Genomic DNA, 26,834 nt, shown 5'->3' with positions numbered 1-26,834 from the left:
AAGTCTGGGGGCGGTCTCTGTCATTTGAGTTGACTTGAATAAAATAAGTTGTGCTTCCATGTTATGAGTCCTATGGCTCTGTCCCTTGGACCAGGGCCACCCTACTGAAGACCCATTTTCCAGCCTGAATACATTCAGGAGACCTATCTCTCCAGGGCTGCCATGTCTCTTTTGACCAAGCTCCTCCCGGGGACGTAACACTCACCTTCTTTCGCTTCTCTCCTCTCCTCCTCCCTCACCCTCTTTGGTCTTAACAGGACCTTGAATGATTCTAGATTGGGGAGTTCAGAACATTCTTACAATCAGAATCTAAGATGTAGATGGGATCTTGGAGGCTCTCTAGTTCAACCTTAAACCTCTCCCCTGATCAGAAATCTTCAAAGGTCCGGCTTCTGAGAGACACTTTCGATAGGGACAACACTACGGCACTAAGCCACTCCTTCTCTTTGGATGACTGACTGCAGAATTCATATTCATACTGACCTTCTTACACTGAAGTTCTCTTTGAAATCTACTCACATGGATTTATTTTTGCCTTCTGAGGCCACCTAGACTATTGCTCCTCCTTCTCCATAGCAACCCTTCAGGTGTTTGAAGAAAACTGCTGCGAGATAGGGCAACGTTCTACCCAAAGCATACAGTTTGGATCTGGGGTGGGTCCCTGATCTGCCACTATCCATTGTGGGTAATTTTGAGAGCGTCTCACTGCCTCATTTGCAGGTAGTAACCACTCCTCACTGTCTACAGTGGTGTGTTGTCTGCTCCCAAGTGTTCTTCCTCTCCCCTCTGTTTGCAGTAATCTCAAGTTGGTCGCTTGAAATGAGCCGGGGTGGGAGTATTGACACCAAGGAAAATAAGTGACAAATGCCCTAAAGCAGAACTTTTTAATGATTTTTTTTTGTTTTACCTGCATACTACTTTCCATAATCAACATAGTTGTAATGATCACATAAGAGTGCAAGAAAACGTCCTTTGTAAACCATAAAGACTACAGAAAAACTAGATATTAGTTCTTTCAAAAGCCTGCTATGAAATCGCCCCCAGTGAATCACACTCCTGAATTCACATTTTAATGTGGTCCCTTTTCACATTATATTTGGACGGGTCTTATGGCTTGCTGGGTCCAATAGAATGTGACAAAAATTCTAGTCTCAAACCTCAAAAACCTTGTAACCTCCCCTTTCACTGTCTTACTTCCTGAGATGCCGTGAAGCCTGGGCTAGCCTCCTTGAGGATGAGAGCCAGGTGGAGAAGCAGGTTGACAGGGCCCAACAAGCAGAGAGGCATAGCCAGTCCACAGCCCTTCCAGTCACCCCAGCCACCATGACCGACCTGCCAGGGAAGCAATCATGGCTCCTCCAGTCCCAGTCAACCCGCTTGCACCACCCCACCCCACTGCACCACGTGGGGCAGAGAAAAATCTCTCCAGCCCAGACTGCAGAATCCTGAGCAAATGAATGGTTATTGTTGGTTTAAGCCACTTAGTTTTAGGTGTGGTTTGTATACAGCAATAGATGGCTTATTAAAGTAATTCTCATTTCAGGCTCCTCCATGTCTTCTCTGGTCCAAGCTAAACTCTTCCAGATCCTGGACGGCATCCTGGTCTTTCTCTGGCTGGGCTCCATTTGTCAGTCATAGGGTGGACACAGCGCTTACCCCTGGTCCTCGGACCAGGCACGCTGAGGGACGTCTGCTCTCTGCGTTCTGGATCCTTGATAATCATCGCAGTCAGAGGGTAAGCCAGAAGTTTTGGCACTCACAGCTCACCCTGAGCTCATTTGAAGCCTTTGCAGTCAACTCCAACCCTCAGGCTGTGAAACTAAGCTCTCCGATGCTGACCTCTTTAAAAAAAAAAAAAAAAAAAAAAAATCTAAGTACAAGAGTTTATAGTCCTTACCATTGAACTTATTTTTTTCACTTTCAACTTATTTCAGCCTTTTGAACTCTGGATTCCAATTTGATTTTAATTTTTGCAAAAGAATACCGCATTTCCTTATATACCTATACCCAAACCACTTATGTCTAGACCCAGGCCCATCCAAATACACAAAATACACATGAGCCACAGCAAGAGGCAGAAACTCCTTTTGGAGTAAATAGCAGCTGGGGTGTCTCCCTAACAGTCACTGCCCATGATGGTGAGCCTTCTGCCCTCCCTCCCAGTCTCCTCTCACCATCACTTCCTGTTTCAGAACCACAGCTCTGAGTTAACCAAGTGGGGTTTATTTTTTTCAGACAAGAAGCTCAGAAGTAGGGAGTCTATGACCAGAGAAGAGGTCCCATGATGCCACTGGAGATCAAGCTTCTTGCGTTTCTAGTCATCCAGTCTCACTGGATGGTTTCAAAATGGCTGCTCCACCCCTAAGTGTTGCATATGGGGACCAGGCCGGAGTGGGACAAGAAGGGAGCAGGGAAAAACGCAAGACACGTGCCAGAAAGCTTGCTCCCTTTGATTAACAACTGCTCTCCTGGAGACCCCGCCCAGGAGACCTCCGGTTACTGTCATTGGCCAGAACTGGGTCACGTGGTCGCTCCAGCTATTAGGAAATCTGGGAGGGTGAATATTTGTAACTGGACACAAGGCCACCCTGAAAAAAATAACTAAGGTTCTGCAGATAAGAAAGAAGTGGAAAATGAATAATGAGAGGGTTTATATAATAAGAGTTTGCCACACTCACCCACGTACACTACACGTTGTCATCTTCGTATACCAGAGATATGGTAGTTTGCAAAAAAAAAAAAAAAATTCCTCCCATTCCTGTCCAAGCACCTCTTTTCGATGTGACTGACGTTCCTCCCATCAAGAGTCTATTTCTCCACACCTTGGCTTTGAATCTGAGCCGCTCTTGTGACTTGCTTTGGCCAGTAGGTTGTGGCGAAAGTGATATTATGGGATTTCCTACCTCTTACCTCTAGAGAACGTTCAGCTTCTAATCCTGTCCTCTTAGAACTCAGTGCTACATATGAAGTCTCCAGGTAGCTCTCCTAGGAGAGAAGCGGCCCTACAGGGAACCAGCACCAACTACCGGAAGTGTGAGTGAGCCATCTTAGCCTGTACAGACCCCCTCGTGCCTCCAGATGATCAACTGCAGAGGTCACCCCTGGAGACCCCCTGCTGAGCTCAGCCCAAATGATGGACCAGCAGACTCAGGAGCAAATAAAATTGTTTTAAGACCCTGAGTTTGGGGGTAGAGGATGAAAGAGGTCATTCATTTGGGGAGTGCAAGTAGAGTGGATGTTTGTGGTGGTGCTGGATTCTTGAACTGACCCAGATCTGGTTTTTAAACTTTGTTCGTAGGAGCCCTGCATGGAGGCCAAAGGAACTGCTCCCCAAGCCCTCATTTTATCCAGGACGGCTTGCCTTTATCTATTTTGCAGATCTTGATTCTGGGCAAGATTTTATTAAAGACTGAATAACCACTCAATTGGATCCTCTCGAAGTTTCCTTTAATTCCAAAATGTGGCCATCAGAGTTTTAACTATTTCAAAGTTGTGCCCCCCACCCGCTTCCTGTTCCTTTCCCTTCTTGTGTCATCTTATTTATTGCCACCACATGTCATCATGAGAGCTCCTGGTATTCCCTCAGACCCTCCCCATACCCTACTCCATATCCAGCACACGACCCTCCCTGCCCTTGTTGAGGCTTCTTACCTGGGTGGGGGAAGGGAGCTTGTGTTTTATCCTGAGAAACCAAGGCTAAATTAGGAGAGAATGGCAGAATCTGCCCAATTCTCAGAGGGAGACTAGAAATGGCTGCAAGTGAGAGCAGAGAGTTCTAAATGACACTTGCCCATGAGAGGCAGGGTGAAAATTAGCCCTTTAATGGCAACCATTTTCCCGAGCCTTCTGTGTGCCATGAGCCGTGGCATCTTATCTCTCCAACTCCTAACAACCTGGATAGGCCTTTGCTCCCACTTTACAGTTGGAAAAAACAGATTCAGGGGCACCTGGGAGGTTCAGTCGGTTAAGTGTCTGCCTTTGGCTCAGGTTATGATCTCAGGGTCTTGGGATCGAGTCCTGCATCAGGCTCCCTGCTCAGCGGGGAGTCTGCTTCTCCCTCTGCCTGCTGCTCTCCCTGCTCTGGCTTTGTCTCTCTCTCTCAAATCTTAAAAGAAACAGATTCAGAAAGTTTAGGTAAGTTGTGTGGGGTCTCTCAAAAAGGAGTTAGAAGATGTTGAGAGCATGTGAATAGTGATTGAGTTTCCTTTTAAGCCTCTTTTGTGTGGTTGACATTAAGCTATTTCTGTTTCTTTTATGGTTTGGTTGATTAAATCTTTTCTCCTCTCTTTTTTTTTTTTTTTTTTTTTTTTTAAGAGTCCATGGGCCAGAATATCCTTCCCAGAGGACATCTAGACATCTAAACCTCTTTAGGGAGCAGGAAGCTAGACAGATGTTGTAGCCATGACTGTCGCGGGCTGCTCCTGAGATGGTCACACGTTCTCACTGCCTTCCTAGGCTTCTTTTGCTGGGGAACTGCTCCTCCCCCGGCAAATGTGGACCAGTGGGGCTGTCAGTCACAGTACCCACTCCCCATGCCCACCAGATATGAGCCCCTGTGGGTCTCCCATTCACTCTAACAGCTAGTGATTGTTGCTGTCCTCCATGTCACCTGTGAGGTCATACTCTGTTTCGGTCCAGTGTTGGCTCCCTGAGAGTTGGGCCATGCAAACCTGTACAACCATCACATGGGGGCATAAATATGGACTCTGGAGCCAGACTGCCAGGGTTCAAAGTCCACTTCTGCCAAGTGGTATCTCCATGGCCTTAGGAAGACCACTTATCTGTGGTCCCTTTGCGATGGAGAGAGTAATTGAACTAATCCATAGGCTTTGTTGAAAAATATTAAATAAGGTAATATTTGTGACCTACTGAAAACAGTGACAAGCTACTTACATATTGGATTGAAAAAGAAAACATCCTGCCGATCTAAGGCCTATGACCCAAGTGAAGCTGGCATCCTTTCCTGGGATTGATTTTCAGAAGTGGAGAAAGGAAGCTCTCTTTCTCTCTTTTGTGCTCTTTTTTTTTTCTCCTATGGGGATTTCTAAATCGGGTCTTCTAATGGCCACAGTCCTCCCCACATGACCAAGGCATCTCTGCTGAAAGAGAATGAGGGCAACACACAAAGACCAGCCGAGACCAGCAGATGGGAGAGCTGAGAGAGCACCTGGCAGATTGCATGGCCTTTTCTGTGAGTCCTGCACTCTCTCCCTCACCTCTGTAGCTGCCCAGAGGAGCTGGCCAACGCTTCTCTTCATTTTTGTCTAAGTCATTCGGTTTATTTTCTGTCCTTCGAGACTAGAACAGTCTTGGCTCTTCAGCTGCCTGGGATTGGGGCCCTCAAATTCAAATGCCAGTAGGAACCAGTAGGTCCAGTGCAGAAAATCCCTTCCGATGGCTAATTGTGTATAGAGAAGTCTGTTCCGCTATTACACACACACACACACACACACACACACACACAAAAAAAAAAAAAAACCAACAGCAGTGCAAGGTCAACAGCACCTGGCCGGGTGTGAGGGCTGTCACGGAGAGTGGGGGGTGTGGAGAACTGTCAGACATGTACTCTGTCTACACAGTTTGTTCTGCCTTGAGAGTCCTGGTGAACCAGATTTTCCAATTATTTGATCCTCCAAAAGAAGCCATAAATCTATAACGCTTCCAATCTGTAAATCCTGCATTGGATTGAATTTCTAACAATATCGTGTGAACTATTTGTAGATGAATGTGCCCCCAGGATTCCAGTTACTTCCCCTAGCTGGTCCCATGCCAGGGTTTCCCCCTGGGGTGGATGACCTGGGGAGTCTAGATAGAACCAGAGTCCTGGGACTCTGACAGAAGTCTTTCTGGATTCCCTTGCTCTAGCCACAAATCAGAGCTGGCCTCTATGCAGAGGGATGTCCCCCCTCCCCCGCAGTGTCCCAAGCTTCTTTCTTAGGCTTCTTCCCTGCAGGCTAGATTTGCATTTGTGTTTGAGGGGGGAGGGGTGGAGTGCTGACAGAGGGGGCCTGCAGTCCCAACTGAACCCACAGCACTTGGATGTTCCAGTTTCGCTTGGGTTTCTAGGGCCTACCGTGGGAACATTAATGGCCACCCAGGCAAATAACAGAGTGGGAAGCTTTTCTGGAAGTCTCTGAGGGCAGAGCTGTGGTGGCAGCTGTCCAAGTCTATGCTTCTGTCTAGCTAAATTCCCAGTCCTTTTCTGAGGAAGGCTTGGTGCTTCAGAGGGCAAGGGGAACCAGCTACCTGCCTGGGGGAACAGCAAGTAGGGGTCTGGGGCTCTTCTTGGAAGGCTTTCATTCTGCTCTCTTCTGGAAAGTAGGAGAAGTCTCTTGTATGCTCTAGTTCTTAGTGCACATGGAAACAGTCTAGAGATCGGTCTCAGAAATACTCCAGGAGTTTTGGAGATAAGCGTTGTTTCTATGTGAATGAAAAGAGATCTTCTGATCCCTTTCTGAATAAAATGAGATGAGCGACGAAGCAGAGAGGATTGGCAGTAAATGCTCCCTTTCCAATCTGGGGAGCAAGAAGAGGGAGTCCAGAGGGGCTGTCCTGGGGACAGCCTAGAGGTACTTCCCTTCAGGGCCCAGCAGCAGCTCTATCCCAGGCACACACATTTGGACTCAATTCACCAGAGAAAGGCCAAATATCTGGGATGGTCTTTTTATCAAGCTAAAGAGTTTCTGGGGTTCTAAAGGAAATTTACAAATGCCAAGCCCAGAAGAGGGAGCTTAAGGCTTTGTCTGGAAGCCTCTTGAGATTTTGCCCTAATTTAGAATCCATGAGGACTGCCTGGGCTGCAGCGTGGTTTCCCTTTTCCCAGCTTGATTGTCTCAGTCCCCCATGGACAGCTTGACCTCTGCGGCTGCTCGAAGAACACTGCTGCACTGAACTGGAGTAAGACGCACGGGAGACGAATGTATTCGTCATCTGTTCATTCAATAAGTGCTTCCATGCCCAGGTGCTGTCAGAGTGGTTTTCTAGTGGCGGTGGTGGGGCTCCTGGAGCGATGCCACTCCGCACAGCCCTGGATCTGTGGTCCTGTTTAACTGGGGCAGGACTGCTGAACGCTGGCAAGCTAGAAAACTGAAGACCAGCCCAGGGGATACAACATCTTGTTGCTGCTGAGGACCTGGCTTCACATGGGATGCAGGCATGAGTCAGGAAAGTCAAACCCATCTCCTGCCATGAGTTTAAGGCTTCTGATGAGCTGGCCAGCGATCTAGAATCTCCATTCCTTGACATCGGTAATTCGTGCAATATTCCTCTGTTCTTCGTCACGGTCCTCCTTCCCCAGGGGCTCAGCCTGCTTTCTCCTTGAACTTCACACCTTCTTCCCTCAGCACTGCCTTCTGCTCTCCCAGCTCTCCCTGCTTTTTGAGACTGTACCGACCCCCATTCCTGGTCCTTTTGTTTCTCCCCTTGAACTCCACCCAGCATGAGTGAGAGGACAGCCGGGTCACGGGAACAGTGCCCTGCAGCAATGCTCAGTTCTATGCACCCATCTCCTGCCTCCCACACATACCAGGGAACCTCACTCTCAGATCCCTGCTTGCCAGCTTCAACTGAGTCCTCAGATCCTTTAAGATGACTGGTGACACATGGAAGGAGGGACCTGGATGGGGATGAAAAGATGAGAGGTGGAGTAGTGGGAGTGGGTGAGCTCAGCCATATATTGGGGTTGCGGGGGGGGGGGGGATGGGGACTGTGGCCAGCAATGACTGTGCTACAGAAGGGTCAGACAGTGACCTCTGAGGAAAGGCTGTTGGATGAACCGTCAGGTCACTGATGACCCTGGGGGAGCTGAGAGCCTCGGAGCGCAGGTGGGAGATGAAGCTGTAGACACAAGAGGTTCCTGTAAGGGAATTGGGCTGGAAAGGGAGGGCAATCCTTAACAGTGGGAATGCAAGCGCAGCTGAGAGTGTTAGAGACCTACGTACCAGATGGTGTGAGCTTGGGAATGTCACTGAACAAACTGAAGCCTCTATTTCCTCCTCTCTAAATGGAGGAGGCATCACCTGCTTCTTTGGATGAGTCAATGGCATGGAAATCTCTGTGCCCCTGATGCATAATACGTACGCAAATCCCTATCTTCCTCATAGTGGCAGGCTGGTGGGAAGAAGCCAGTGGAGAAGGGAAAATTAAAGATTCTGGAAGGGTGGTAATTGGTGGGGTGGGTCCTAGAGGTGGGAGACAGGAGAGGATGAAGGGAACCTCCTAAGGGAGGGGGGACTATTCTTCTGAGGCAGGAGGAAATGAAAGGATGCAGGAAGTTGCAAATCCTATATGTTGAGGCGAAGGGGGCAGAAGTCCCAGAGGTCCGCGTCAGAAAGGGTCTACTGTGATCTGAGAATGATGTCGCCCTTCTCAACCTTCAGTTCTCCAGGCTCCCTCTGCCATCAGACCAATTAAGTATTTGAAGAAAGTTATGTCCATAAATTGTTTTTATAGACTGAATGTCAGTGGCTTCTCATGTGGTGTGGTTTCTACACTCCCATCCTCCTAAGGGATCCTGCCAAGATGTTGAAGTTGGACCCAGAGCTAAGCCTCAACATTTCAGATATGGCCTGCCCCCGGACAAGCCCAGGGGGTCCCCACCTCCCTCTCTAGACACTTGTGACTCTGCCAACACAGGCAAAAGTTGTTTGGGTTTCCAGCTGCGAATTCAGCTCTTGGTTCACTCTGACCTTGTAGTCAACAGAAACCTTTACGTCAATTTCACATACAAGACCGTCAAGGAGGGCTTCCCTCTTGTTCCTTTTTAAAATCTTTTTTCTTTTAATCACAAAGTACAAAACTCTCCTTTTATTCCTTTAAGTTTTATCTTCATTGTGACCCATCCTTCTAGACTTTCAGATTCAGTTCCCCTGCCTCAGAGGAGGAAGTTACATTTCAGACCTGTCAGGTGACAGTGCCATCCACACAAAGAGTCTTTGTTGCTTCCAGCCAGACGTCTCTGACTACCCTGGGGACAGCCCATGGCTGCGCAGAGAGCCTCCCGGGTTTGAATGCCTGCAAGAACGTGCAGGGAAGGTGGGTGCTACCCTGGGCCAGAGATGTATAGGACTTCTTTGGAGAAGCAGGCCCCACCCTGAGAATTGGAGACACGACTTTCAGAAAAGGTTCTGAGCAACATCTACTGTCAAGTCCAAAATCACTGCTGGGAAATGAAACTAAGGGCACAGAAGGTTGATGCAGATGCGGACCCTTCCTGATAGCAAATGAGGGTAAGATTTCCAGATGGCACTGGTTGGTACTCAATATACATTGAATGAATAGAAAATGGAAGAGTCACCGAATGAATGGAACACAAAGGTGGGTGATTTTGAAGCCCCCAATGATCTAAGCCATCGTAAACTTGGTGCAGTGGGGAGGACAGTGGCCCCTGGGGTAGGGATAGCAGCTGCCCAAGGCACAGGGTGTTCAGAGATCACAGCTGCCCTCAAATTTTTGATCTCCCAGGTCTTCTGCTGTCTTGTTTTACTCTCCCCTGGGTATTTAACCCTGTCCTCTGTCCCTTCCTCCGTTGTTTTTCCTGGGAGGAGCTCGTGTAAAGATGAATTCAAAACCAAACAGCCAGTTTGAAAGGACAGCCCTTTTACTCCCCAGAAGTCCCAAGGAAGATTTAATTAAAACCAGTTCTCGGGAAACTCCATGTGATTCCGATATCACTGCTCCCATCAGCATAGTGGGCAAGGGAGAGGGGGAGCAGGGAAGAAACAAATGTGGTAGCTTTCACCTTGGAGAGGGTAAACTGAGGCAGCTCAGTTAGGATGTGGGAGGTGATGGGAACAAATAGAAGGCTGCTGCTTCCAAGGCCAGTGTTCTGCCTGTGATTCTTCAATCCCCAGCCCAGGTGACCTACCCTGACTCCTTACCATCTCCTCCAGGAGCAGACATGTGAATTCAGAAACCAGCCTCTTCAAAGACAGAAGGACAAGCACAGGAAACAGAGCCTCCAGCTTTGCTGGATCATTTTTTGCTTTGTTTTGATAATTGACATGAAATAAACAGCGTTTTGACTTGTAAACTCCTTGGGGGCAAGGATGGTGACTTTTTCATCTCTGTGACCCTCCACTGCACTTAGATCAATCCCTTATACATAGATGTGTAATAAATATTTCATAAAATAAGTGATAATAAGTGCTTTTTCTCCCCCAGAATACTCAGGCCTATATTCCACTGATATTTACTGAGCTCCTACCAAGTGCCAACCAACATTCTAAGAGCTCTGCAAATGTTAAGCGGTGAGTGTGGAAGCTGGGGTCCTTCCCTGAAGACAGTTCGCGTCATGGTTGTGCATGGACTTGTGCATGTCCATTGTCTCTCGTTCTTGGGAGCTGTAAGAGGAGCTCTGGGATCAAACCACCTTGCATAGAATCCCACAGCTCACTTATTCATAAGTGGGCCCTTCCCATCAAATGGTAGCAAAATCTACCAAGAAATACACCCCACTTCTATTTTTTTTCCCTAAGAAAGCTGCTGCTTTCTGATCTCCGCTGAGACAGGGTCAAGTAGGGACAGGGCTCTTTGCCTGCTCTCCGGCTTCCTGGGGCTCTACTGCCATTGTTAGTCTGGCCAGCACTGATGAACTGAGATGGGATTGGAGGCCTCACTCCCTGAGGGCAGTGACCCCTGAATATCAAAGACTGGTAATGATGGGAAAGGTTTCCCCAGGTGGTCCTAGGTCATTCTCTTAGGGCCCCCAATTCTCCATTTTACCTTGCTTTTTAAAGAAAAAAAGCAGACCCTTCCAACATGGAGCTGGCATACAGACGAAAAGGTGCCTTCCCAGCCTCCCTTGCTGGTTCCATCTTTACGCCTGTGCAGTGGTGGAAGTGGAAGTGGTGTGGGGGATGGGAGGGGGAGGGACAGTGGGGAAGGGAGGAGCAGAATGCAGATGCCCCTGCTGGGGATGGGGAGAAAGTGAGAGGGAGATACTGGGTTTGGACAACTTCATGAAGCCTGTGTCCAGATTTCATTCACACGAGAAAGAGACAGATTTCTGTCTTGTTGAAACCATTTAGGGCTGGATGGTGCAGCTGTCAAAAGCAGACTCTCGGGGCGCCTGGGTGGCTCAGTGGGTTAAAGCCTCTGCCTTCGGCTCAGGTCATGATCCCAGGGGCCTGGGATGGAGCCCCGCATCAGGCTCTCTGCTCAGCGGGGAGCCTGCTTCCTCCTCTTTCTCTGCCTGCCTCTCTGCCTCCTTGCGATCTCTGTCTGTCAAATAAATAAATAAATCTTTAAAAAAAAAAAAAAAAAAAGCAGACTCTCCTTCTCTGGCACCTGGCTAGGCCATGGGGCTGCTTGTCCCACCGATGGTCTGAAGGATTCTGTAAGTGGAACACTTGCCCCAAGAATTGTTTTCCAAGTCGTGGATGGGGGATCCAGGTCACGAGGCTGGTGGAGATCTGCTTGGACTGGGCATGGGGGTTCAGAATAGGTTCAGAATAGTTTCCGGAGGGATTCTCAAGGAAAGGATCCCTGGGGAGAAAACCTCGCTCTGGTCTACAGATATCTGCAGGGCCAGAGCACGTCTCTCCGCCTCCTTTCCAAGGGTGTTCCCAGAAGCACAGTAGAGACTGGTAAGAAGGAGGGAGGGGAATGGTTTCAATAAGTAACAAGAAAACAGGAAGGCAGCATTTTCCAGACTCCAGCATCTCCACCCAGCTTCCCTGTCACTCTTCCCCCTGCCTCTCTTTTCTCTTTTACCTAGAGAAACACATCTTTGTTGGCTAGAAACCAGTATACACTTTGGCCAGCTAGCAGTCAAGTCTTTTTGAAATTGAAGGCAATATAAATTCCGAATCAATGGACTTGAGGAAAAATGACTTATCAGTTCATAGAGCTGGGGCTGAAGAAGTCCAGGGGCCTACACAGAATCAGTGGGTTTCTTTCTGGGCTCTCTCCACCCAAGCAACAGCAAGATGGCCACGAGCAGCCTTAGGACCCCTCGTTTAGGCTCAGCAAGCCCTGCCGAAACCCAGAACCGCCTTCCCAAGAGTCTCAGCAAAAATCTTGAAACTGACTCCTCTTTGAGGGACGTAAGCCTGAGTCTGTCTCTGAATGCACTGCTGATGGGCAGGTGGATGGATGGGACCTGGCCAGGACCAGATCATTTGACAGTCCTGAGCCAGCGGGAGCGGGGGGTGGGCCTCATCAGGGCCTCCTGCACAGTGAGCAGGCGAAGGCCAGCACCCCGAGAAAAATCGGGACAGTGCAGAGCAACCAAAACAAAGCATTTAAATCTGTTACATCCAGGGGCACGTGGCTTTCATAAATCCTGTCCAGGAGGCAAGCCTGGCTTACTAATTTCGGTGTTCTTCATTAGACAAACACATGGGAGAGACCCAGGAAGGGAAACTACAAGGGGAAGGGAAAGATGGAGCCTGTACAGATAGGAATTCTTGTTCTCCAAGCTAAAAGCAAGAAGGGGTAAGAAAGAAGTACTAAGGGAGTGGCCATTAGCTGAACCGTGGCATGGAACCTCGGCACTAACTGTGTAGAGGCATGTCTTCTGAAATTGTAATTCACTTATTTGAAATCACGACTCAATCTCTCCAGACACAAGAGCTGGATGCAGAGAGCTGGGAGAAGGGGAACTAGGAGCCTGCACTGGGTGGGCTCAAGGGGAACCCCAGCTCCCTGCAGATCCAGCCCAGTAAGCTGTGCAGTAGATCTCACGGCACTCAGTGGGGTGAGAGTATGCTTTCAACCCCCCCCCCCCCCGCCAAAAAAAGGACAAGAAGCCTCAAGGAAACGCCTTGATGACTGACTGGACTCAAGGAAGATCCCAGACCTCACAGCTGGGAGTGTCCTGTCTGTGTCTGCAAGTTGCCCCAGCTCACATTTACAGATATGAGAACCAGAAAGGCCATATCTGTCCCCTTCCTTGCAATGATTCCCAGAGATCCAACTAGTGAGCTCATGGGCTCATTCCACGCCCCCCATTCCCAGTCACTGTCACCCTAAAGAGCAGGCATTTGTGAGTGTACTGCGGAGGAGGAAGCTGAGACACTGACCTGCAGTGTGGGGTCTCTTCATCACCAGGACCACCCTTCCTCCAATAAAAATGCCCAAATATGCTGTCACATCCCCGGCACTGTGTTGTTCCTTGCAGAAGAGTGGGAAACGGCCAGAGCAGCAGCACCAAGGTCCCTGCAAAATTCTGCTGCCCTGAGAGCAGGTCCTATGGCCTCCGCTGTCTGCCTAGGGCCAGGGCAAGCCTTGGGTGCCCACTCCCGGAAAGAGCACCTCTTTTTCCCTTCCCTGTGCCACCGTGGGTGCCTGGATCCCTGTGGTTCAAAACTGGATTGGGAATTGTTTTTTGCACTCTGGTGCTAAGAACTGAGGATCAGGACCTTGAGTTTATAGCACAATCTTTTCTTACACCATTCCCTAAAATTTGTAAAGATTACAGTCAGTTCCCAGAAAAATCATGACTGGGGACTTATCTGGTCCAACCTGGAGCAGACATGATGCTTTTCATGGAATAAACCAAAAATAATCCTCATTTTGAAAATTCAAGACCAGAAGTCTCTCCCCATTTAAACTTTACAGACTAATAGAATCTGGGCCGCAGGGTTAAACATAACAAATGACATACAGTAACAAATGTTAAAATAGTATAATGCAAAAGCATCAGAAGCAGCAGCAGAAATGTTCTGAGGCCTTGGTTTAATTAATCCAAGTTGAACATATGGCTTTGGTTACATGTGATTCCAGGCCAGAGGCACGAAAGCCAGCGTTCCTGCAAGAGCCAAAGGAAAAGTTGCCAATGCAGACCATGGTGCAAGGGGTGCCCCTCCCCACCCCCACCTTGGGGGTGCATGGAGCACCCACCCTCTCTCTTCACTCCTGCATCAACCCCAGTCCCTTAACCCTGTCCTTGCAAGACTGTGATCATTTTCAAAGTGTGAGTGTTGTCTTACTCATTTTGGAGTCAATGATGTGCTTGTGGAGAGAATGAATGAATGCTCAAACCTAAATGAATGGTGGGAGGCAGAAGGGAAGGACAGCTTTAAGTAAGTAAACTTGCTCTTTCCTAGAAAATTCTTGACGTCCCTGGGCAGAGCCGGCTGAACACAAGGTAATAAAGACTCTTGTGCTATTATTTAAGTTATTAGAAAAGATGAGAGGATGAATCAAGGTCTTTCAACTGGAAGGAACAGAGCCTGATTAGTTTCCCTCCAGCATTTTGGGGTTGATTTGAAGGCCACATGCAGATAAGAAGGTAAGGGCCCTTGACCAAAAGAAAAGGTCTAATGGCAACCCAGGACAAGCTCACTTCCTGGGAGGAACAGGAACAATAGAACCTATATGGAGCCTGACAGTGTCCTAGATGTAGGTCAGGAACCAAGAAGTCTTTCAAGATCAAACACTGCTTTCAAACACAGACACTTCAGCTCTTGGCCAGATGAGCACAGTCTCCATCCACCTTTGGCCTTCAGGCTCTGCCACTGCTCTTCTTGCTGCTTATTTAAGCTGATGCTTCAGGACCCCAAATGCCTGCCTTATCTGGTTCCTTTACCACCAAGGGTTCCCTCTAGGATCTCCTTGTCAAGTTTGCCAAGAGAGAGGATCTCATGAGTGTAGATGGGCAGAGGTCCCACTGGCCCACCAATCAGTAAGTAGGCTGCTGCTTGGACCAGGTGCCCAGCCCAGTGTGGTGAGGTCCCAGGCATGGCTCTGGGCATGGGCAGAGGTTTTCTGTGGGGGCTGAAAGCACAGCAGGTGTCTTGCAGGCCATAGCCCTCAGCCTCTGATCACAGACATGTCTGATTAAACTGAGGCGGGAGGGACCACATTACTTGGAGTACTGTGTTGTTTGTACACTCTTGACTGTCCTAGTGTGTTTCTGACAATCACAGAGAAGTCTTTGACTCTGCCAAGTTGGTGAGCACACATCCCAGGTCCCCTTGATGTCATGCATCTCCTCCACTTGGGTCTGAAAATCAGCAATGGGTGTTGAGTATGAATTCCAACTGACAGTGGATTGGGGGGATGATAGAGGAGGAGGAACATGAAGACTTGACAAGAGGTGATGAATAAGTGCCTATGATTTAATTACTCCATTAATGAGAGAATCTGCAGGGTAACAAAGCTGGTTTAAAATAGGAGAACAGAGATGTTGTGCACTGAAAGGGGTGCTGAAGGCTGCAAAGTTTGATACAGAACTGGTTCATGTCCTACAGGACAACAAAACTATAACCTTTGGGGTTATTTTTTTCTACCAGATAGAAATCATTTGCATCTCTACTGAACAGAAGAGTCATTTACATTTTAAATTTCTACACAGTGTCATCTAATTTTACAGAGTTATGCATGCCTGGACTCCAATTAATAGTAAATATTAAGTCAAAATTACCTTCCCCTGGAGAGCCAGAAGACCCCCAGGTAAGCTTAAGACATTGTTTTACTATGGAAAGGGCTATGTTTACCCTCCTCCCCTTCCGCCAAGTTTTAAAAATTCTTCTTAACAGAGAAAAATCAACCACATTTTGCTTCAGTGTGTTAAAGAAGGGAAAACGATAGTAAATGTGGGCAGTCTAACGTCCAGGGAGTGGGGCAGGAAGGTTCTCTACCTGGGTTGGCTGCTCACCAGCAGCGAGACTTCACATCTGGTCTCCCTGGACCTCAGTGTCCTCATCCATGAAATGGGGCTGCGGGACGGCGCATCTGGCACCACGTCGGCCTAAAAGTCATTTTCCAAATAAAAAATTGCACCACTCCCCTCCCCCCCCCCCTTACCATACTAATCCTGAGAGAGAAAGAGGAAGGGGAAACAGCACAGAAGCCGTTCACGCGCAAACCTTCGGGGCTGGGAGAGGCGCGTTCTGACTGCTCCAGGAAACCCCAACCTCACCGTGCGCAGCCGGCCGGCTTCAGCCCAGGGAGGGACGCGGGCTGACGGACCGCGGTTCCACCTCTGGGTCGGCAGGCAGCGGGGGGTCGATGGCCCGCGGGTCCCGCCCCGCCGGTGCCGGCTCCTCCCCGCAGGGACTCGGCGCGTCTGTCCCCCGCCCCCGCGACCACCCGCCGCCTCGCGGGCGCCCCGCCAGACTCTCGCTGGGCGACGGTGTCAGTGAGCCACCCCTGTTTTGGTAAACACACACTCTGCAGTTTCAGGCAACACTTGCCGGTTGCCATGGGCGTTTTCTCTTTTGACAGAAGCAGGGGCTCCAGAAACCCTTGATTTGGAGCTGTGGGCTGTGGATGTGGGTGTCTCCGCTACTTTACCCCAGAAGGATGGGGGCCGGGCGGGAGGCTGTGCCGCCATTCTCACGGTCTTAGGTCTCCTGACCTTGGCTGAGCACCAGGTGTGTTCACCAGGCTTGAGCCAGGAGGCATCCTTTTCCAGGTGCGAGGACTTCCAGGTAGCTGAGCGCCTTTCTCCTCGCCCTCCAAGGGCACAATCCTGAACACAATCCTTTTGTCATCTCCAGAGTAGATGGAACCCTGGAGCCCTGGCTTCTGGGAGCCTCTGTCCGGGTCAACTCAGACCAGACTTCCTGAAGGCCCGGAAGGAACCATGCAGGCCTCCCAGCGAGAGGAAGCTAGGAATCTGGAGACCAAGGAGATTGCAAGGAGGTGTTTTGGACCTGCAGACAGTTTAGAGAAACTGCTGAGCACTTGTCCAACCCCTGCTTCTCGGTGGAGGAGGGGAGTGCTGAGGGCTTTGGGGGGCAGAATGATTCTTCTAGGCCTACTGAGGACAGGCTGGGCCCCAGTGCCGGGGTGGAGGGGCTGGGGGGGGTGGGGGTGTCTTAGCTCCTCATGCAGAAAATGCCCATAGCACCTCCCCATCTTTGGGAAAGCTCCAAATGCCACCACCTATATCCAAATACTCCTGAGATCCAGGTGTCTCTTTAGGTTGAAGCCACTGCTGGATCTTTTCCTAAAATACATAACCAAAAATATGAACTAGTTCCTTGAGATGTAGCTGTTGGGATGTGAAGAGTTTCATAGTCAATATTATGCGGGGTTGGGGAAATGGTAGGTTAAAAAGGGGGAACAGAATTTCCTTACGATGGGACTTCTCAGAACCTTTTAATACAGAAATGAGTGGTCTGAATGATCAAAATTCCCCAATCTAACTGACAATGGAATTCTTTCTCTTTGGGACTCACCTTGAGGGGCCCACCTTGGATAACTCTTGGCTACACTGTAACCCCCAGAACAGCCTGGGGTGATCTCTGTATCTTCTACCACGTGCAGCAGAGGGGTGAGCCCTCAGAAGGCCCTCATGTTTTTACTGAAGCGAACTCTGGCAAACCAGAGTGTGTGAAGCTAGCAGGAAGGAGGCCAGAGGACCCGGAAACCACAGTGAAGATGACCTCACAAAGAAACCAGTGTGGTGGGGCTCTTGGAGGGCTCACAGGGAAGCACCCTGCTTCTGAGGGGGAGCAGGCTGACAGGCGCCTTGGGCTTGCATGGTTTGGGGAAGTGAAAATAGCTCCGGTGGTTGGGAGAGAAGCATGTGTGGATGAAATTATTCAAATTCTGACAGATGGATTGGAGGTCTCCTTTCCTGCTGGCCTGGCAGCCTCTGTGTAGAAGCCTTGCCTGGGAGATGGCTCCTGGCAGCTCTGGGGAGAGGCTGAAAATGTAAGCCCAGGCAGACAGAATGGCACGGTAAAGCGACAGCCACCAGGTGCTCAGGAGGGAAGTTGGAAGCCAGAATGTTCCTGGAGCTGAGCTAGGACCATCCTGTTGTGCAAAAAACAGAGCGGTGTGTTCGGGTCTGAAGGATCAGGTTTCTCAGAATGGAAGCGTGACCTGTGCACACTGAGCTTCAGGCTTTGCTCCAAGGTCAGGGGGACAAAAACCTGCTTCTTCCCCTCCAGGAGGATGCCACCCAAACACACTCAGTCCTCCCAGGGCCAGGGCAAGGGGCCAGGGCCAAGGGGATCAGCCGCTTCCTGTGAGGAACTGGGTGAGCAGCCCGGTGGCTCTCAAGCTCCCTGCACCTCACCCACACCCTCCCTGGCTTGTAAATCAGGTTTTGCTCCCTAAGGGTGCTCCATGCCAGTGAAACTTATCTCTGAGCAGTTAGTTATAAGCTGTCAGTTCTTAAAATTTTCCAGTTTAACTGGACTGGTGGGTGCCTGGGGGCCCTGTGTTCAAGATCCCAGCTGCAAAGGAAGAAAAGAAAAGGAAGTTGGTCCCCACTTCCCCAGGGCTGCTGGTCTCTGTGGGTCCTGCCTCAGCCTGCGGGACAACCCAGAGTGGTTCCTCCCCACCCCCAAGCCTGGCCAGCTTTTTTGCTCACGGGTCACAGTCCAGCTTATTAAACTTGGATGACAGTAAACCAATGACTAACTGGATAATTAAAGCCACAAGTCAGGAGGCCTGGGTGGATCCCTCCTCCAGAATCTCCAGTGGCCTGTTCCACAGGCAGACGCTGCTCGCAGCGTGTCCTCCCCACAACCAGGAAAGCTTTTGTGAATTTTAAAACCCTCCGAGCGACCTCCACCACTTCTTGCAATCACTTCTCCATTTATCCATTGCTTCATGCCCCCATGCCACCGTCCCTGTCCACCCCAAGGAAGGAGGAAATCGAACCCCACTCCCCCACACTGCTGCGTGGACAGGAACATGACAAAAGATTTCCAACTAAAACCAAAGTTACTCAGCAGAGCTTCCTGCCCGGCTGGGCTGACGTGCTAGAGGACACAGATCCCTCCCCCACCCAGTTCTTTCTCTTCCATGCAGCTTCTCCGCTTCAGTCACTTGAGAGCCTCTCCCCACTTTCCTAGGAGGGTGGAGGACACCTTCAAAGCAGGCAAGCCCACACGGAGAGCACCCTGGGTTGCTTCAAAGACGGTCTCCTCCAAGTCTGAAGTTCTTAGTGAATGCCTTGCCTCCATTTCTGGAACATGAAGCCCTACTGAAGTTTCCAAGGTCCCCAAAAGCATTTCTGTGCTTCCTCCTCTAATCTAGTGCCCGTGGACCTCCCCTTGGGTGGGGGGGGCGCTTACACCTAGCTTACACCTAAGCGCTTACACTCTAGTGCCTCTGCATTACCCCCCACCCCACCCCACCCCCACCCCTACCCCTACAGCTCTGACTGTCCCTGCTCCCTCCTATCTCTCTACCAGTCTGTCCTTCATCCCTGTCCTCAGCAGCAGCCAGCTGCCACTAGGCTGCAAGTGGGGGGATGGAGTGGGCGATCTGATTTTTGTATGCTATTCCACAGTAGAGGTTTGTGGTTATTTTAATTAAAAATATATTAATGCTTCCTCCAAGTGTTTGAGGACTTTTGATTCTGAGAAAGTAGAGACCATGTACAGCCCATGGCTCTGTGCTGCTTGCCCTGCTTTGGTAGGCTGTTTCTTACCCCTGCTTAGAAGGACCCTAATGGGAGTGGAAGAGTCATTTGGATTCGTACTTGTTAGCAAGAATATCTTTCACAAAACTCTAAAACTTGTGAGGGCAGGACTTTCTGACATTGAATTTCATGGTCTTGCAATAGTGCCTAGAAAATAGTTAAGTGTTCTCAGGCAATTTGTGTTTGTTGCATTACTATCACTACCTAAAAGAAGAAATTAAAGTCACTCTCTGTTCTCGAGATGCTCTGTGTGTTTAGGCTTGTTAAAAAGAAGCAACAGGAAAAACAACAACAACAGAGGGGCCCCTCGGTGGCTCAGTTGGCTAAGCGTCCGACTTGATTTGGGCTCAAGTCACAATCTCAGGGTTGTGAGAGCGAGCCCTGGTTGGGCTCTGTGCTGAGCAGGGAGTCTGCTCGAGATTCTCCCTCTCCCTCTGCTCCTCCCCCTGCTCCCCCCAAAATAGATAAGCAAATCTTTAAAAAAAAAGGGGGGGGGGAAACGCAGACCCCAAATGGAGACACCTATGTTAAGCCCAGCCCCAAACTTAGCACCTAATCTTACTGCAGTTCCAGCCTTTCCCAGGAGTGCACTTTAAACCAGTCAATCTCCAATTTCCTGATCAGCACTAGTGAGGACCTCTGCCAAGACCCCTGCCCTCACCCCTAAGGGAAAGTGACCTTGCCTGAATCGATCCTTTCTTTTCTTTCACTAATATCTTCTTTGTCCTGCCCCTTTCCTGCCTATAAAACCCTTCCAGGTCGCACAACTCCTCAGAGCACCCCTGTATTTGTTACAGGGATGCTGCCCGATTCACGAATTGGTGACTAAAGCTGCTTAGATCTTTAAATTTCCTTAGATGAACTTTGGTTCTTTAACAGGCTGCTTGTGTGTTGACAAATTGCATGCATATCCTCTCCATCTCGAATCACCAGGAACTGATGCTACCAAAATTCGCGTCTCATCTGTCCTCTTATCTGTGTCTAGCAGATGAACGCAGAGCCAACCAGCAGACCTGCAGACTGATGAGGAAGGCATTGGGGCCCAAGAAATCTGACAGAGTTCCAAACCACATACAAAGTAAAAGAGATGGGCGTCCTGTGAAACAGGCCCCAAACCTCAGTCCTGCCCTGGATGTCACCGTCTGCCTCAGGCCTCCCTGAGGGGCCTTGAAGATGCTCAGCTGGGAGCCTCTGCTGGGGCTGGGTTTCCTGGCCAGCCTGGCCTGAGGGCGGTGGAGGAAGTGCTGTGGGGAGCTGAGTGAGGCAGAGGGCCATGAGCAGGGCGTGGGGGTGGGGGTGGGGGCGCACTGCTGGGAGCTGGCTGAGGACAAAGGAAGCCGAGGTGTGGACCTCCCCTGCTGCAGAGGGGGCTTTCTTGTCCCCCTGATCTCCCAAACGCTCTCCAACTAAATACCAACTGTGCCTAACTCTGAAGGCAGGCCCTCACCTGTGTGTGTGTGTCCTACCAGAGTTCTTTGCTCCCTGGGGAGAAACAGAAGCTACACACATCACTGTTCCTTTCAGGATTGAATTATTGCTGTTTAAAAAGTCAAAGGGAAAATGTAAGGTTGGTCCTTGTATTAACAGAGAACTTTTCAATAAGAACAGTGTGATTTCTCGCCAGTCGCTGGTGACCAGTTTTCCAGAAGGGACTGACACACTTGTGAGGCAGTTATTACATGTGATGACAACCACCAATTTAGTGAAGGTTCAATGGCTTGTTTATTTTTAAATATTGAAACCCTTCGGGTTATACATGGATCACTTACTTGAAATAATACCAAACAGTGGCCTTATGGTGACAGAATTCGACCACTTCCGGACAAGTCAGGAGCATTATATTTTATGTCACTCTTCTAGAGTATAGAAATTACTCTGAAGTAAACTCTAAGAAAACCTTCCCTGGTGTTCCTTGAGTTTGCTGATCCCAAGAAGGGAACAGGGACAGGATCCCCTGGGATACAATCTGAGCAATGAGGTAAAGTCCCTGTCCCCCAGGCCATCTGGTGCCAACAATCCAGGGCCCCAGGCCTCGAGGCTGCCTGTTGGTCATAATGAGCCATCTGTCTGCCTGGCCGGGAGAAGCCCATGGGAGCAGGTGTCTTGGGGCATTCTGACATGACCCCTCACCTTTGCCAAGGAGCATGTTTGGTTTTATCCAGAACAGCTCAGCCTGGTGGTGAGAATGTACCCTCTTCATCCATCTTCATGTTGCCCCTGGATTGTTCGGGGACCTTCTTCCCATTTCCCTCCCCGTGCAGAAGCAGGGACGGGGTGGGGGGCGACAGCGGGGGTAGAGGGAAGATGTCTTTATCTTGTTGCCCTTGCATGTGTCCTGACCAATCACAGGGCTTCTAGGGGATTTCTTTGTTTTTTAAATACATGTGCCATTTAAGTAAAAAGAGAGTCTAATATGCCATGTAGCTTTAGGAAGAGTCCTTTAGCTATTCCTTGTTTCCAAACAAAATGCTACCTCCAAGATTCCCCTATATAGAAATTCTAGAGCCATTGCTCAGCCTCTGTGACATGTTGTCATGAGTAAGTTGTTTTTGATAGAGCACCAAAGTACCCAAATGATTTACCTCTTAAAAAAAAATAAGTTGATGGCTCAAGGTTGTCCATGTCATATGGTACTCCCCTGTGCCTTGGGTCTGTTTTCTGGCATGGGAACAGAGACAATGCTACAGCCTGCATACTGTCCAAGGAATGGGCTCTCTGTTATTGGGGTTTACTGGGAGCAAGGGCAGATGGAGGGGAAGGGGAGGTGGGGATGACAGCCCCAAAGCCCTGCAGTGGGGTCTTACACTGCCAAAGAGAAAGGGGATTTCTAGAACTTTAGAAAGCCAGGGTCTTCTTTCCCTCCAACAATGGAAATTGCCAAGTAGGAGTTGGATTTAGCTCTGAAGACTTAAGAAGCTCTGGGTGTGTGTGTGGGGCGGGGGGGCAGTGCGTGGCTCAGCTCATTTGGGACCAGAGTTCCAAATGATCAGTCCCTGAAGCCAGGCTCTCTCCTCAGTCTCAACCTGAGGTTAAATGGTGGGATTGGCTTGGTCTGAGGAATTTTCTAAACTAAATGTCTCAGCATTTTATAATTAGTAGAATTCAGGTAAAATGGAGAGCTTTGACTTTTTTCAAGAATCAGGAACAAGGGGAGGCCAGCCCCATTGGCCAAGATGCACCCTCCCCACCCCTCCCCCACCCCGCAAACACACCCGGGCAGCCCCCATCCTGCTTGGGTACCTTGGAGGCATGAGGGGCCACAGAGAAGCTCCCGCCATGGACCCCCCGCCTCCCCTATTCTCTCTGCCACCCAGAGGGTGTCTAGACACACATTTCCTGGATCAAATTCAGGCCCGAGAGCCATGATTTATTCTTGCCTTGGCCTCCACTCCTCCCACATCACCACACAGACACACAAAAACCTCCTGCCCATTTACTAAAGCCAAAGAATGTCAGGATTAATCCATAATTGAAACTTTTGAAAGAGCTAAAAGCAGCTTGAGGCTTAGCATTCCGCAGCTCCTCATTAAAAGAAGGATTTTTGTAACTCGAGGGCAGCTGGAGACACATGACTGATTTCAAAAGCTCACGTGAAGGATCCCAGCCTCAAGGATACAAGGCAGGCCTGCTGGGATGCTTGATGTCTTTCAGTCTCAGGACAGGTGTGTTGGGTGTTCGAGACTACAGCCCAATGGCGAGAAGGCCCCAGGCCCTCAGGAGCACGGCAAAGAATGGTCATGGTCAGGGAGAAAGCACTGCGGCCCCTGGCAAGCCTCAGTTGCAGGCTCCAACACCCAGCTGGCCCTGAAGCAGGTAGAGACCTGGAGCCCCAGCACACACGGCCCCTCCTCCTTGTATCACCCCCGCCAGACGTTCTGCCATGTTGGCTGTTCTCTGGGATTTCACACTGACTTTCTCATGGGGGTTCATAGATAAGGGCTGCCATCTCTGGCCTGGACTGTGTGGAATTGTGTGGAATGTACTCAAAGGGGCTTTGGAGTCAGACAACATTGGAGCTGGGACATTTCAGATAGCATCTGGCCAGGCTTCCCGATGGTGACTGTTCTAGAATCACCGAGAACACTTCAGAATACAGGCTTGCGGGCTTCAGATCGCCACCCACTGCCCCTCCCCTGACATGACCCTGTGAAGTCATGAGCTGTCAGGCTTGGGAAATACTGATGTCATCCAACCCCTTCCCTTCCGTTTCTGATGTAAGATCTGAGGTACAGTAACTTTTCCAAGGTCACACAGCTGGTTTGGGAGGACTGAGGGCGAGTACAGGTCTCCTGAATATGATCCATGGCTTTTTCTATAATACATCGCCTCCTGGACGTGCCCACAGATGGACCTGCACACTACCGCCAGAGATTTTGAATGTGGAAGAGGGTAAGAAGCATGGCCTTCGTGCCTTTAACCCCAGATAATTTCCCCAATATTGGCTTCCGTTGTGGTTGATGACCCAGATGCCTCAGTCTCAAGTCATTTGGGCAGGAGTTTCGGCTTCTAGCTCTATAGTTACCACAGTTTCACTTGTCCTTTGAGAGGTGAGGGAAGGGACTGTTCACATGTATGTGGACTGCTCTCTGCCTCCGTTTACCTCTCTTTAAAATGGAGAGAATGACTGACCCAGCACCCTTATGTCTGCTTCTTTGGAGCCCTGCAGGATAGTTGAATGGCCACAGAAAGGCATTTTGTGATCTCCATCAGGCAGAGATAGAAGCTTTCTGTACCCTCACCGAACTATTCTTAAAGTCAAGGCTGATCTTGCCACATATTTAATAATTCTGATGTCAAAATACCATTGTGGCTTCTCTGACTACCCTGCATGACCTCCAGGAAGGGCTGTCTGTCTTCTCTTGGTTTCTGGAGGGCTGGTGAAATATTTCCTGTGGGTAATTGTAGGAGGAGCCCCAGTTTTGAAGGACTGAACAAGATAAAAAATTCAATACTATGACTAGTAGCTAGTACAGAGTCCTTATAAAAGGCCGGGCATTCTGCCGAACATTTTATACACACATTATCTCACTTAATCCTCAACTACAGCCCTTATGAATGAAGTGTGATGAGTATTCCCTTTTCACAGAAGTGGAAAATGAGGCTCAGAAAGGTTAAAGAACTTGCCCAAGATCACCAACTTGCTGAATGAGGGAGCCGGGATTCAAACCCACATCCAACTGTCTCCAGGGGTGAAGCTGTTATCACAGAGCACTGTCCTCATGAGCTTGACCGGTCACCTCCTGCTGCCTGGTAGTTCCCAGTGTGACATTACGGCCTGCTGCAGCTCAGGCCAAGGACAGCCCAGGCACCACTGTCCTGGCTCTTAGCTGAGAGGCTCACAGCTCCCATCAGATCGGGGACTGCCTGACCCAGCCTGACCAAATTAGAGCAAGTAATGGGTGTGACATAGTTTGACATGTACATTGTTAATTGAACCCCATGGGAGATGATTTTAAATAGAGACAAATACCATACTGTGAACTATTTGGGTTATGAAGCCCTTATTCTCTGACTATTGCAGGCCGGTGGGTCAGGGAGGGGAGAATTGTGTCATGATAAACTGAAAACTCCTGAGCTTGTCCAGGATCAGGAGAGCAGCAAGCTATCTGGACTGGGAAAAATCCTTCCTGGACGTTTCAGGGATCTGTGCTCCCTTCCTAGCATTTTATCCCCCAAATGCTCCCAAGCCCACATTAGGAACCACTGCTTCCACCCATCCTCCCCCTGACCCCCAGAGACTTCCTAGCCAGGGAGACCCAGAACCCTAATTGCAAAGCCAGTCCTGGTCAGACCGCAAAACAGGCACAGCATGACGTCCCCAGAGGCACCCCCACCCCACTCTCCCTTCCTCGGGCTCAGGAAACCCGACCTACCCAGGGGCCTTGCCAAGAGCCCTACATTGGTGCACCCTTTCTGGGCATCACCCTATGCCCAACTGCTAGTCCCTTTCCCTTGTCACTAGAGAGACTTACCTGTCTTATTTCCCAGGCCCTCATGCTTGTTTTCTGAGTTTTCTAAAGAGTCTGGGTACCCACATCTGCTAGGGCCGCCAATCATAATGGCTTAATATGTGCCTGTCCTCTCCGGCATGACCTGCCAGCTGTACGACACACAACTAGCACCTAAGATATCTATGTTTGGAAAAAAAAAAAAATAGCACCTAAGATATTATCTACGATTGAATCAGTGAATGAAAGAGCAAAAGTTGTCGGGAAATCGGATGCCTTACCTCAAACCAATAAGCCGATTACTGGCTTCGAGGCGAATAGAAATACAATTGAGAGCAAGAAAACTTTGCCTTTTCAAAAAGTCCTTTAAATGACACTCCTTTAACAACACTAGGTGGTGACAATGGCCAGGAGAGGTGTAGGACATGTGGCAGCCTCCTACATGCATTCCCTTTTTTTCTCTCCCTCCCAACAAGGTCCCTACTTCCCCAACCGTGCTATTGGGAGGAAAAACCTTGTTACAAGTCTCTGAGTGGACCATCTAGAGGGTCTCATTGTCCTAGCCTTCCTAGTCACAGTGATTGGTTTGGGGATCCGGTCCAGATACAAGAAGACTTTGCCAAGAGTTTCAGGGACCTTGTGGTCTAATGTTAGGTGAAATTGATGTCTTCACTGACATCCAAAGACATTGGAACTTCATTGAGTTGTCTAGCTACAATATTGGGCCTTATCTGAAGCCTACCTGACCTCTGGACTTCTCAATTACATGAGACAATAAAACCTATTTTTATTTAAGCCAAATAAATACATAACCCAATAATATGTAACTCCTTGGTTACTTTTTATGCCTGAGCTCAGAGAGAAAGACTGTATTTTGTCATTTTAAATCACCTTGTCTTAAAGCTTACTTAAATATACCAAAAAAACCAAACAAATAAAAAACCAAACAAATAAAATAAACCAAACCCCTAATTTTTCACTCTTAAAGGCTTCTCAAGATTTCTAGACTTTTGATATTCCAGGTTAATGAAGAAATAACCATGGTTTCAATAAGGTAGAAGCCTATTTCTCTCTCCCATAAAAGAAGGCTGGGGTCTGGCTGGTATGGGAGCTACAATGTTATCAAGATTCCAGGTTCTCTTGTCTTTCTGTTCTGCCATTCTTAGCCTATGATTTCCATCTTCACATTCACCTCATGGTCTAGTGTGGCAGCTAGAGCACCAGCCATCACACTGATCTTCCTTTTCCAGAAAGGCACAGGGGGAAGGGAGAAGGGGAAAAAGTGAGTACATCTGTACAGTAGCACCTCTTAAAGAACAGAAGACCCACCCAACAGCTTAAACTTATACCTCAATGGCCATCCCAACTCTAAATGTGACAGATGAATGTACCATGGAGCTGGGCACATTGCCACCCAAGTTAAAATCTGTTGTGTTACTAAGGGAAAAGGTGAGTGTAGATACTGTGTCAGCAAGGAGCAGTTTCTGTCCTACCTTACTTAAACAAACCTGACTTTTGTGCTCAGTTCTGCAGCCTGGTGCCTGTTCACTCAAGGA

At 49.2% G+C, this 26,834-nt stretch overlaps 1 protein-coding gene and 1 long non-coding RNA gene across 12 annotated transcripts in view; one reads left to right on the top strand and one right to left on the bottom strand.

The window, feature by feature from the left end:
* Window positions 1-870: 870 nt before the first annotated feature.
* The window catches only part of LOC123388856, a 56,797-nt gene continuing 30,833 nt past the window's right edge, over window positions 871-26,834 (bottom strand). The window contains exons 1-4 of one of the 10 annotated variants that reach the window (XR_006603374.1): window positions 15,813-17,116; window positions 15,585-15,694; window positions 13,932-14,947; window positions 13,613-13,750 (exon numbers count right to left, since the gene is read on the bottom strand). Coding sequence is in view for 4 of the 10 variants with exons in the window: in XM_045069197.1 (XP_044925132.1) it covers window positions 6,703-7,615; window positions 15,585-15,694 (1,023 nt within the window). In the remaining 6 variants the exon portion in view is untranslated. The other 9 variants (XR_006603375.1, XR_006603371.1, XM_045069211.1 and 6 more) reach the window with 9 other exon arrangements.
* On the top strand, window positions 7,610-10,030 carry LOC101675041. Of its 2 annotated transcripts, none has more exons than XR_001179345.2 (2): window positions 7,610-9,227; window positions 9,891-10,030. It is a non-coding gene; the product is annotated as an uncharacterized LOC101675041 (long non-coding RNA). The 2 variants fall into 2 exon arrangements; XR_006603379.1 differs by having other exon boundaries at window positions 7,610-9,315.

This window comes from Mustela putorius, unplaced genomic scaffold, assembly GCF_011764305.1.
Source record: "Mustela putorius furo isolate JIRA1106 unplaced genomic scaffold, ASM1176430v1.1 tig00000129_pilon_pilon_pilon, whole genome shotgun sequence".
Lineage (NCBI taxonomy): Eukaryota > Metazoa > Chordata > Mammalia > Carnivora > Mustelidae > Mustela > Mustela putorius.
This window is presented reverse-complemented; position numbering and strand designations above follow the sequence as displayed.